General features: G+C 37.7%; 1 protein-coding gene across 1 annotated transcript in view; it reads right to left on the reverse strand.

Annotated features, from left to right (window-relative positions):
- The window catches only part of SLC9C1 (solute carrier family 9 member C1), a gene marked incomplete at its 3' end in the record, with an annotated part of 70,902 nt that extends 58,000 nt beyond the window's left edge, over window positions 1–12,902 (reverse strand). Inside the window, exons 1-6 of the mRNA XM_080919501.1 lie at window positions 12,827–12,902; window positions 8,237–8,337; window positions 6,373–6,501; window positions 5,095–5,260; window positions 1,881–2,006; window positions 399–560 (exon numbers count right to left, since the gene is read on the reverse strand). Coding sequence (XP_080775627.1) covers window positions 399–560; window positions 1,881–2,006; window positions 5,095–5,260; window positions 6,373–6,501; window positions 8,237–8,326 — 673 coding nt within the window. The 5' untranslated portion in view covers window positions 8,327–8,337; window positions 12,827–12,902. The remainder of the gene's footprint in view (window positions 1–398; window positions 561–1,880; window positions 2,007–5,094; window positions 5,261–6,372; window positions 6,502–8,236; window positions 8,338–12,826) is intronic.
- Window positions 12,903–13,037: the final 135 nt, after the last annotated feature.

Here is a 13,037-nt window from a genome sequence, read left to right on the forward strand (position 1 = left end):
TAGACACTGTATTGGCGAATGATACACAGTCTATTTTGGGAAGTAAACTTCTTATATCATGTAAGCTAAGCATGTACCTCATTTTTATACTCATAGTTTTTGTACAACTGGTTATGAAAATCTTTCTTTAGAAATAGCCCAATAAAGGTATGATTTCAATTGTGACTTTGTCGAATTCCTCCTTGTTTTATAACAGTATTGGCTTTCTATACCTGGGTACATTGCTCTCTGTAAACAGGTGTTCACATTTTAAAACTTTCGATATATTATTTGAACAAAAACATTTAACTTGAAAAACTTTTAGAAACTCTTTCATAGTTATCTACTCTTTGAGTTTTTTTTCTTTACACCTATCCCTTCTGTATAGTTAAATGTAAAGCACGAACCCTCCTACTTACAAACATAGAAGATGAGATATAGAACTGAGAAGATGAAAGTGATATGGTTGACGTCATCACCAAAGATGGTAGCCAACCACAACTGAATCACTTTTGTAATTATGACTCCAGTAAAGAAGCTTTCAACAAGATACGACCAAGCTGTAGACATGACCTTGTGGACTATAAGAAAATAGAGAAATAAAAACTGTTCACAGAATTTACTTGCCTTCATAATAAATAATGTTCTAATCAATTTTTTGTTCTGCCATGATTAAAATTAGCTCTGTTAAAATAAAAATCAGAGTACAAGTCTTCTTTCAAGACATCAAGTTTACTGGACTATGCTAGTCCTGTTTGTAGTTTCTTAAGGGTCCTTCCTTAAGGATCCTATAGCCAAATTAATTTATACTAGTGGTCCATAGGAGTGCCAATTCTTCACATACTCACCAACATTCATTAAGTTTTTTTTATTTTTAATTAATTTAATTAAAATTAATTTAATTAACTTTTTCTAAGTACATAAAATAACTCACTCAGTCTGTAAAACTTGTATGAAGTGTAACTTGTATGAAACCTGGAATCATTTCCATAGATAAAAGGAGGGGAAGGCATCTTAGATATGCCCCATAGAAAGATGAATATCATTGGCGAAAGCTAGAATGTGACAGCAGAATTCTGTGAATGACCCTGTATGTTCTTGAGTTCTAAACATGCAGCTTAGTCCATCATCACCTACCACTAGAAAAAGGAGGAGACAATGGGGGCTGGAGAGATGGCTCAGCAGTTAAGAGCACTGACTTTCTTCCAGAGTGTTCAATTCCCAGCACCTAGATGGCAGCTTATAACTGTCTGTTCTAGAGGACCCAATACCCTTACACAGACACGCTTGTAGGGAAAATACCAGTGTACATAAAATGGAAATTAAGTACATTATAAAGAAGGAGGCGATGGTTTGTGAAACATGAAGGAATGGAAACAATCTTCATAACACAAACTGCTCCAACTCAGTAGTGGGTTCTCAGGCCCTCTGTAGCATTATCCTAGTTTAGGATGAGGTGGTTGGAATGAGAATGGCCCCCCATAGGTTTAAATACCTGAATATTTATTCACTAATTAGTTTCCAAGCTACCATGACCTAGGTAAACTGTCACTGGATAATAAACAATAAAAATAACTATTGGCTTATCTTCTAAGATGATTTATTTATTTGTTTTTTGTTGGGGTTCACAGAAGAAAACAAAACAGCAGCAGCAGTAACGAGAAAATCACATACCCTCATTGTTTGAACTGTGCCTGTTCTAGGCTGCTCTCACAAATGGCAAGTTTTACCCCTGCCCACAGAGGAGTTGCAGCAGCAGTGAGAAAGTATGCCACGTACAGGTCAAGTCACTCTGTCAATACTTGCTACTTTCTATAAACATAATTTATAATAAGATTCAACATTCATGAGCAGTTTAAAAAAACAATTCAGCTTTTAAGACGTTGAAAAAAAATCCTTACCTAAGGTACGGTTCAGATTCTTTGACTTGAAGCTGATCTGCACAATACCACTGTATAGAATCAAGGATATCACTGAGTTCAGTAGACTCTCTCCATTAATTAAGTTTGTGAGGCTTCTAGAAAGACCTGCATATGCAAAAGAAGGCAAAGCTGCATCAGTATTAAAGAATAAAGCTAAATTACCATGGGTTTCATCATCTTGACACTCTTCCTCCAGGTCCCCCTACCTTTTGTGGATTTCTCCAATCTAGCACTTTTCTACTCAAAACATATGTTCTTATGACATTGAGAATCCAATTCTGGACCTATTCCTAGCTATGGATTTGTGTCACCTAAACTATTGTCATGGTGAAAAAATCAAGTAAATTTATGTATTTACCAACTCTAAGCCTCTACCATCATAATCAAATACTAAATTAACTATAGTCCATTATGTTTGGGTAAGAAACAGTTTTTGCTTTAAGCCACCACATTTGGGGTGTTCATTATTCAGCAAAACTTACAAACATCCAACTAGTTAAGCAATCAGTGACTGTTTGAAATTGAATAACAAATTTGGAGTCAAGGGAGTAAAAACAAAACCAAAAAAATCTCAAGAAGTCGATGTAAATGTCTGTGCTGTATAGACATGCACTCTACAACCTAGGCAGATTGGTTTCCTGGGAATAATGAGCAATTATATATGACACATACAAGTGCATAAACAAAAATCCTATTTATAAAGTTTAAAAATATTTAGAGTATAGAGACACAGTGCACCCAGTATACTGCCTGTGTACAAGCAAAAGAACCTGAGCCAGATCTCCTGAACCCATGTGAAAACACTGGCTACCTGCACCTGTAACCTCAGCACTCGGAAGGTAGAGGGAGATAGCCATTCTCTGGCTCCCTAACTGACCAGTCAAGATGAATGTGTGAGCTTCCAGTTATTGACTGATCCTGACTCAATTCAGTGAAAAAATCAGGAGGATGATCTCTGAGGTTTTTCTCACAGGCACATGCCCACTTGTGCCTAAGCTGCACATTCCCATGTGCTTACAAGCATAAAACTTGCTTTACACGACCAAGCAAAACGATGCTTAGAGAAAGATACCCTTTACATATAAGGACCAGCAGTCCCAATTAACCTGGACACTGAGATCTCGCAGGACACTGGATCACCAACCAGGCAGCACACACCAACTGATAGGAGGCCCCCAGCACATATACAGTAGAGGACTCCTGGGTTTGAGTTCAGTCAGAGAAGACACCCATAATCCTCAAGAGACTGGAGACCCCAGGGAGTTCATAGGTCTGGTGGGGTTGGTGGGCTGGGGATATCATCGTGAAGACAGTGGGGATAGGGAGGAGATATGGGATGTGGAACAGTAGAAGTGTGGATGGGGAGAGGGATAAAACCTTGAGAACAAATAAATAAGTAAATAAATAAATAAATAAATAAATAAATAAGGAAGAAAGGAAGGAAGATTTTTGGAAGACTCAAATTTAGAAGAACAACAAAATTCCAAAACTAATAGCAAGATGCACAGTATTTATGAGATCAGCCTTCTAAAATATTGCAATTGGATTATTGTAATCTTAAAAACATAAGGAAAAAAAATCAATGGACTACTAGATTACAAGATTCAGAGATTACAATAGGTTCAGAATTGGATTGCCCATGTCATAACTGTCTTTTGGATAGGAAACTACTAGATTGGTGAAATTCACAAGAGGTAGGGACCTAGGGCAAGTGTGGAGAAGATGAGAATCTACGGTTAATGATGGACTCTGGCTTGCATTAATTTGCAGACAATATGTCCTTTTGTTGCTTAGGCTGGCCTTGAACGCATGCTTCTTCTGCTTCAGTCTGCCATGTTGGAGTATTCCCAGTGTGTATCACCCATCTAAGCATATTCTTCTTTTAAAGTCTCTCATGAGGCACAATGGCAGAACACTTGCCTACCATGCTGCAAGACCTGAATTCCATTCTTGTATCAAGAGCAAATGCATACAACCAAATAAACACATTCTCCCTTTACCACCTTAACTTTCTTGTCTTCAAGACTTAGCTTTCCTTTCTTCATGTATTACACTTGTCATGTCTCTCATATTCTATTTCTACTTTCTAAGTGCATCCTGCTCCATTTATATACCCATAGAGTAGAAAATAAATTGGCAAGAATTTGTGTGTGTTGTTAGGGTGCATAGGTGTGTGTGTGTGTGTATGTGTGTGTGTGTGTGTGTGTGTGTGTGTGTGTGCCTATGATTAATCTATATTAATAGCTGAAATAAAATAAAATTTCTATTGTCCATCACTAAAAAGTGATTGAATGGGGAAACTGGGTCATTTTTCCTGTATAAAATTTTGTATTATTCTGCTTTTCTGAATAATTTAACTTATTATTTTACTTCTTCCTCCCATGATAGTATATTAATTTTTTTATTCTCCAATAATTTTTTAATTCACTCTAAATCCCTTTCACAGCCCCACTTTCTCTTCTCCTCCCAGCTCCACCCTTAGAAATCCCTTCTTGTTGCTTCCTCTCCATTTCCTCAGAGAAAGGGGAGCACCTCCCCTTGGGTACCACCCCACCCTGGGACATCTAGTCCCAACAGGAGTAGGTATACCCTCTTCTACTGAAGCCTAACTAGGCAGTCTAGCAGGAGAAGGGGATCCAATGGGAACAGAGTCCGAGCTGACACCTGCTCCACTTGTTATGGGTCCCACATAAAGACTAAGATGCAAGTTTGCTACAAATGTGTAGTCTGCTCTCGTTAGTATGTACCACAATTCTACGATGTGTAATTTGTTGTTTGCTATTCTTTAGGCTTTTGATTAATGTTGACAGTAACAACAAAGAACATTTAAAATGCCCTTTTCCTGTTGACTATTTTTAAAGGATAATAAATACTAAGCAAGAGAAAATTAACCACAGTGTGTACATAATAATGTGCTGGTCCAAACTGGTCTGTCAGTGCAAGGGAGACACTTGCATGATCCTAGTCCATGATGGGAAACTGCTCTTTTTAGATGCAAGGTAAGCTCCTCATTGGTCTTTCCTTCCTTCCTAAGCATCATTTGCAGAATATGTGCCAATCATTCATACCTTCCAACCCCTTACTGCACCACTACATGTGGCCATCTCTAACAAGGGATCTTAATATGAAGATGAATTATCTATAAAATGTCCTCAGTATAGGAAAGGAGAAGAGAAGAGAGAGGGGTACTTACCAAGATCTCTTATGGAGGCTGAAGTAAGCATAGGATCTGAACTTATAAGAACAGCTGAAAAGAGAAACCAGGGGATGGTCTTCAAAGATAATTTATTCACAGACTGCAGATACCAAAGTATTAAGGTATAATTAATCAGAAATCCAGGAACTGTAATTAGTAGTATCTGCAAAGACATTTGGTGGTAGAGAGGTCAGATTTCTTTGGCATTCTGTTTTGAAAAGCAGAAGGCCAGACAGAACTGACTAGCAGTTTATTAGTGCACTTGGCTAGAGCCACCCTTCCCCCACTTCCCAATAGAGATACAGAAAGTGACTGAGCATAGGTCTTCTGAGTCAACAAATACCATAGTTCTCTGCAGCTACTGCTCCCCTGTGCCTCCTAGTCAATTGTCTGAACTCAGTGTGCCTGTTTTAAGTTAAAATGCATTGCTTCTGATGGTGTTTAGGCCAGAGCCATCTCTTTACAGAACTAGTTTTGATAGCTTTGAAAGATGTATATGCATAGCTTGTGGCCAGGTGAGTTTTCTCTCAATGTCTTTGTTAATAGAACTCTTGCCTCTTGGTACATAGCTGCCACTAGGATTTGAGTTACACTTGATTCTGTGAAGCCTCCCTCTGCACTTTCAGTGTTCCCGAGCAGGTGTAGCTTTAGACGGTAGGAATTTAAAACAGGACATTGCTCATCAATTTTTTTTCTTTCTTGAAATGATACACCCCATCCTCACATTCTTACAGATTCAAATTTTAGCAGTAAAATGGTCAGAATTGTTTCTTTTCTGTGACTTTCCCCCGAGCTTCCAATATGTTGGAAAACTGCCAATATATGTGCAATGGTTTGTTTGGCCCAGGGAGTGGTACCTTTTTAGAGTAGGTATGCCATTGTGGGTGTGGCTTTAAGACCATCATCCTAGCTGCCTGGAAGTCAGTATTCTGATAGCAACCTTCAGATGAAGATGTAGAACTCTCAGCTCCTCCTGTACCATGCCTGCTTGGATGCTGGCATGTTCCTGCCTTGATGATAATAGACTGAACTTCTGAATCTTTCAGCCAGCCCCAGTTAAAAGTTATCCTTATAAGAGTTGCCTTGGTCATGGTGTCTGTTCACAGCAGTAAAACACTAAGACAATCTGTATTTGTTCTTTCTAGACTTAGTACTCTGATATACTTACTATACTTCTCCTATCCTCTTTATTGTCTATTTTGGGATAAAAATTATAAACTGAAAATCATGAACATGGGTAGTGAGTGGAGAGTCATATGAATGCAGAACCATTACCTGCCAAAATAACTTTTGAAGCATGTATATATCCATATCAAATGCAACATTAAAAATAATCACTGGTGTAAATATACCAAAAAACATGTCTGGGTCCATCCACTGTATGGCATCGGCATATATCTGGATCTAGTAATACAAAATTGATTATTCAAACCTATTAACCTTTTGTTAGCACACAACACATTCCAGAAACCCTTCTCTAGCAACAGAGAACGTTTCAGAAAGACACAACACAGTATGGGGTTGGAGACATGTCCTGTTGGCTACAGACAATTTTCCATCTGGTTGGCAGATGGAAACACATAACACAGGAAGGTTTATACACATCCCTGAGCCCGTCTCAGAGAAAGGACAGAGAAAACACATCGACACAGGTAGTAAAGACCATATAATGGACTTACAGGAACAGAAGAGAATACAGTATTTTAAGTACATGGGTTCTTACACATAAGAATCTACAAATAAAGAAATGATCCTAGGAAGTCCCAGGAGCTATGAAAAAGCCCTATATAATCAATATCTGTGAAAGAGGAGAAGACAAGCTGGAGCAGAGATGGTGTTCGTGTGAGTAGTGAAATAACTATGGGCACCTTGTCTGATGCTAGTAGATGTTAGCAGGTTCTCTTAGGAACACTCATGTGGCCCATCTTCAGCGCTGGAGCCAACCACATGGGGATATTTCAGCTGGCCTTTATGACTTTAGCCTTTGCTATCAGGGTTTTGAGAACAGAAACAGGATATCGAGCACACTCCTTCTTCTGAAAATCTTTTATTTCTGGCCCGGTTCTGTGCTGTTTCTCAGAAACTGAAACTGTGGCAGACTGGCTTATTAGCCTGCAGAATGCTATTTTCGGCCACAGCTTTTTTTTTTTTTTTTTTTACAGAAGATGTCTTCCCTTGGTAGAGATTTTGGAAGGACTTAATGTTGTATTTATGTCAAAATTGGGATTAAATAAGCGAACAGTTCAGTTTTTGTCTATGTACAGATAGACAGACTCATTTAAGGTTACTGTCTGTATGTGGGAAAGGCCATCATTTTCAGAGCATCTCTCACACTCATTGGACTGACTACCTAACATGATCATTGGATAAATACAGCCCTAGGGCTAAATCTGATTTGCTGTCCATCGTGTATATATAGAGTGTGAGATTGCTGTGCCTTTCATTTATGTATGGAAAAAGATCACAGAGCCTGCACAATGTAAACTACTCACATTGACTCCTCTTACAAATAATATGTACCCCAAATTTCTGGATGAGAACACTATTTAATGCATTGGGAATACAGTCTATATTTCCCATAGAAAGTATTATCCTCTGTCTACATGACCCTAACTATCCCTACTGTTGTTACTTCCTTGTCTAAATCTCATTTGTCTTTGCCATTTACATTTCATGGAATAGACTCAATTTATATATTTTTACATATGTTATTCTATGCCCTTTTTAGAGACAAACATGTCTTATGCAAAACATATAAAACATTTTAAACAAAGGCAATAGTATTAGATTACTATCAGAATTATCTTACAACTAGAATGCTATGATAGAAACTCAATGCTGTCTTCCTGGTCAAGTTCTTGTCTAGGATTCTGAATCTGGATCTATCCCCAGTAGCTATACACATATTCACTTCCAACAACCTTTGTGCTTTCAGACTGTGGGCTCTGTTCTTTCAGCATGGTTATTATTATTATTATTATTATTATTATTATTAATTATATAATATGTAATATTATTATTACAAACAACCTTTGCTTGTTTGAGTGATCAGGTTTTTGTATTTTTCAAAAATTCTTTATCCTCATTTGCATTTATGCAACTCCTAAATATAATGTTGATATTCATTTATTATACACACCTGGGTGGAGGCAAAACTCAGAATTTCAAAACAGCATCCAGTTAAAAATAGTATCACAGGAAGAGGAATTGGAAAATCTTTCAGATGCATGTTCAAAAATGCTGCAAAAAGTATACTTGTTACTTATGAAAAATGTAAAATTTATTCTCATTACTGATAGACAAGGTAGTGCCGTATTTACTGACTTTTACTATTATATATTATGTGACTTCTAAATATCAAGGAAATAGAAATAGTATCTACTACTAATTCCAGTTTACATGTGATTGAGATTTTTTTTACAACTTTATTTTAAAAAGAGAGATACATGTACAGATTTTTAAAAGCATTTTGGCATAACACTATATGAATATATTTTTGTCAGTACTTGATTTTTTTAAAGGTTTGATAGTATGCATTGAAATCTTACTAGTTACCATAAGCATAAAGTACATGTAAAACAAAATGAAACATGAAAATAGTCAAAGTTTTCTTAGTGTGTATAGATTAAACATAATGATTTTCAAGTACCGAAAATTGCTACAAGGCTTAGCTCTTGAATTATTAATGATTTAAGGTCTAGTTGTACCCCACTCTGAGTGGGTGCTATACACTTTCTGTTGGCCTTTTTTCTGAGAAGGACTGAAGCTTCCACTTTTTGGTCTTTCTTTTTTTATGCTTCATATGGTCTGTGAGTTGACTTTTGGGTATTCAGAGCTTTCTGAATAATCTATCCAATTATTAGTGACTGCATATTATGTCTGTTCTTTTGTGATAAGTTTACCTAACTTAGGATGATATTCTCTAGATACCTCCATTTTCCTAGGAATTTCATAAAGCCATTGTTTATAGTGGCTGGGTAGTACTCCATTGTGTAAATATACCACAATTTTGGTATCCATTCATCTACTGAAGAGCATCTGGGTTCTTTCCAGGTTTGGCTATTATAAATAAGGCTGCTATGAACATGGTGGAGCATATGTCCTTATTGTATGTTGGAGCATTTTTGGGGTATATGCCCAGAAGTGGAATAACTGGATTTTCAGGTAGGAATATGTTCAATAGTTTGAGAAACCACCAAACTGATTTCCAGAGGGGTTGTACCAGGTTACAGTGTTGTTTTGATTTGCATTTCCCTAGGGATGTGGAGCATTTCTTTAGATGCATCACAGCCATTCGATATTCCTCAACTAAGAATTCTTTGTTTAGCTCTGTACCCCCCTTTTAATAGGATTGTTTGATTCTCTGGAGTCTAACTTCTTGAGTTCTTTGTATATATTGGATATTAAACTTCTATCAGATGTGGGATTGGTAGTGGTCTTTTTCCAGTCTGTTGCCATTTTGTTTTCTTGAGAGTGTCCTTAGCCTTACAGAAACTTTGCAATCTCATTAAGTCCTACTTATTGATCCTTAATCTTAGAGCACAAGCCATTGGTGTTCTGTTCAGAACATTTTCCCCTGTGCCTATGTGTTCTAAGGTTTTCCCCACTTTCTCTTCTAATAGTTTCTGTGTACCTGATTTTATATGAGGATCTTTGATCCACTTGAGCTTTGTACAAGAAGATAAGAAAGGGTCTACTTTCATTGTTCTGCATGCTGACTGCCAGTTGAGCCAACACCATTTGTTTAAGAGGCTGTCCTTTTTCTACGAATGTTTTCAGCTCTTTTGTCAAAAATCAAGTGACCATATGTGTGAGAGTTCATTTCTGGATATTCTATTTTGTTCCATTAATCTACCTGTCGATCTCTGTACCAGTACCATGTGGTTTTTAACACAATTGCCTTGTAATATAGCTTGTGGTCAGAAATGGTGATTCCCACAGAAGTTTTCTTGTTGTTGAGAATAGATTCTCTATTCTAGGTTTTTTGTTATTCCAGATGAATTTGCAAATTGCTATTTCCCACTCTATGAAGAATTTTGTTTTCTTGCTTAGTTATTTTCTTGCTTTTTCTAGGATGTATTTTCTCTCTTTGTATTGGGTTTCCCATCTATTATTCTTTGTAGGGCTGGATTTGTGATCAGATATTGTGTAAATTTAGTTTTGTCCTGGAATGTCTTGTTCATCCATCTATGGTGATTGAGGGTTTTGCTAGATATAGTAACCTGGGCTGATATTTGTGTTCTCTTAGTGTTTATATGATATCTGTACAGGATCTTCTAGCTTTCATAGTCTTTATTGAGAAGTCAGGTGTAATTCTAATTGGTTTGCCTTTATATGTTACATGTCCCCTTTTCCTTATTGTTTTTAGTATTCTTTCTTTGCTTTTGGCACTTGGCATTTTGACTATTATTTGTCGAGAAGAATTTCTTTTCTGGTCCACTCTATTTGGGGTTCTGTAGGCTTCTTTTATACTCATGGTCTTCTCATTCTTAAGGGGAGGGAAGTTTTCTTCTATGATTTTGTTGAAGATATTCACTGTGCCTCTTAATTGATATTCTTTTCCCTCTTCTATTCCTATCATCCTTAGGTTTGGTCTTCTCATTGTGTCCTGGATTTCCTGGATATTTTGGGTTAGGAGCTTTTTGCATCTTCTCTGACTGTTTTTTCCATGTTTTCAATGTTGTTTTTCGGTTCCTGAGATTCTCTCTTCCATCTCTTGTAGTCTGTTGGTGATGCTTGCATCTGTGACTCCTGATTTCTTTTTTAGGTTTTCTACCTCCAGGGTTGTCTCTTTTTGTGTTTTCTTTATTGTTTCTCCCCCCCCCCCATTTTCAGTTCCTTCACCTGTTGTTGTATTTTCCTATAGTTCTTTGAGTGATTTTTGTGTTTCCTCTTTAAGAGCTTCTATTTGTTTATGTGTGCCCTCCTGTGATTGTTTAAGGGAGTTATTCACGAGCTTCACGAAGACCTCCATCATCATTGTGATGTATGATTTCATGTCTGAGTCTTCTTTTTCTGGACTCTTTGGCAATCCACTACTTGCTGTGGTGGGAGAGCTGGGTTCTGATGTTGCCAGGTTGTTTAAGTTCTTTCACTTTCCTCTTGTCATATTTTTTATCTGTGATTTTAGGTGATCTAGTTGTCAGTGATTGGCGCCTGTCTCTCCTGTGGATCTGAGGGCTTGTGGGCTCAGGAAGAAAATGCTTCTGAGTGTTCGGCTTTTTGTGGGCAAGCAGTGAGTTCTGGTGACAGTAACTCAGCTCTGTCTTTGTGGGCTCAGGTGTGGGAGCTCTTGTGAGGCTGTTCTGGGAGCTCAGCTCTCTGCCCACAGGTCCTGAGTACTATTGGTGGGGACCTGGCTGTTTCTCTAGGCTAAAACAGACCCTTTTCCTGAGAGCACAGTACTCTCTGCTCTCTGAGAACTCCCGGTGTGCTCTCCCTGGGCCTATTTGCCAGGCTCACCTCTGGTCCAGGTGTAAGAGGGCCTGTGGAGCTGATCTTCAAGCACTGCCTTTCCCTGGCAGACCCTGATTCCCTCTGACAAAGGCCTGGGCCTTATTGTGGGTTGGAAAGGAACCTTTCTTCAAGCACCCCCAAGCACTCCCTATGCTCTGGTTACTTACGGTGCAGCCTCACTAGGCCTGTACCCCAGGATCTCTGCTGGTCCAGGTGGAAAAGAGCCTTTCTGATCAAGATTTTAATCTATGCTTAAACACACAAAACTGATATTAACATTAGCTTTTCAAAGCTCTGCTTTATAACTTTTATGATAGATTGAGTTTCTTTATAGAGTTCAGTCAAGTATTGCTAGAAACCTTTGGTTCTTGGTTCATATTTTGCAATAGATTTATAACCACTATTATGATTGTAAACCAAATTATGCTGATTTTGTTTGCAATTCCACAATAAAAGGATAATAAACTCTACTGAAATCTGTTTTAGGAACAATGAAATATGAATCCAGCTAAAATCTGCCTAACAGAAAACACAGAAACCACAGTTACTTGTAACTTCCCTGGGCCTTTTGTCATTTTTGTTAAAACGTAGCACCCCGACCTCTGGTAAGTATCAGTACATTTACTTCCATTTACTTTTTACTGATTCTTTTAGTATAATTTCTAAACAGGTCAAACAAAGTAAAGCAAAGCACCATTTCCAGCTTTCTTCTTCTTCTTCTTCTTCTTCTTCTTCTTCTTCTTCTTCTTCTTCTTCTTCTTCTTCTTCTTCTTCTTCTTCTTCTTCTTCTTCTTCTTCTTCTTCTTCTCCTCCTCCTCCTCCTCCTCCTCCTCCTCCTCCTCCTCCTCCTCCTCCTCTCCCTCCTCCTCCTCCTCCTCTTCTTTCTTCTCTTTTTCTTCCTCCTCCTCAACTTCCTTCTCCTTAATTTATAAATGTTAAGTTTAGGTATCATCTGGGTAGATTTTCTGGAAGTTTCTATTCAGACTTTGATGTGTCTATCTTCTTTAATTGATCTAGTTACTGAAAGCTGAGTATGACCTAGTAGTAATCGTGCTGTGTTTTAACCTGAGGTGAAGAACATTGATGACAGATATGACACATCTTTTCCCAGGGAGAGGTCCTGTTTAATTCTTTCAGCTGAATGTATTATATTAAATGTATGTAACTAGGTATAATTTCCTACTACTGTTACTTTCTTTAATTCTATATGATACTATGATATAACTTACAAGATGTATCTATAGACTAGACTGAGGGGGGTGTCTTAGCTTACCTCCAATCGTACAGATCAAAGATAGTATTAGGATGATTTCAGGGAGGTCCTGGGGAGTGCTCAAAAACACACTTTTGAGAAGATCCACCCATGCTTTACTCATTTTGACACCATCGCTTGAAGTTAAATTCGCAACAAATTCTTCCATTTCCGTGTTTAATTACAGTTTGCCTCAAACTCTATGTGTCTCTGAAAAACTCACAAAGAATCA

Source organism: Micromys minutus (genome assembly GCF_963924665.1).
Source record: "Micromys minutus genome assembly, chromosome: 7".
In the NCBI taxonomy this organism is placed as follows: domain Eukaryota; kingdom Metazoa; phylum Chordata; class Mammalia; order Rodentia; family Muridae; genus Micromys; species Micromys minutus.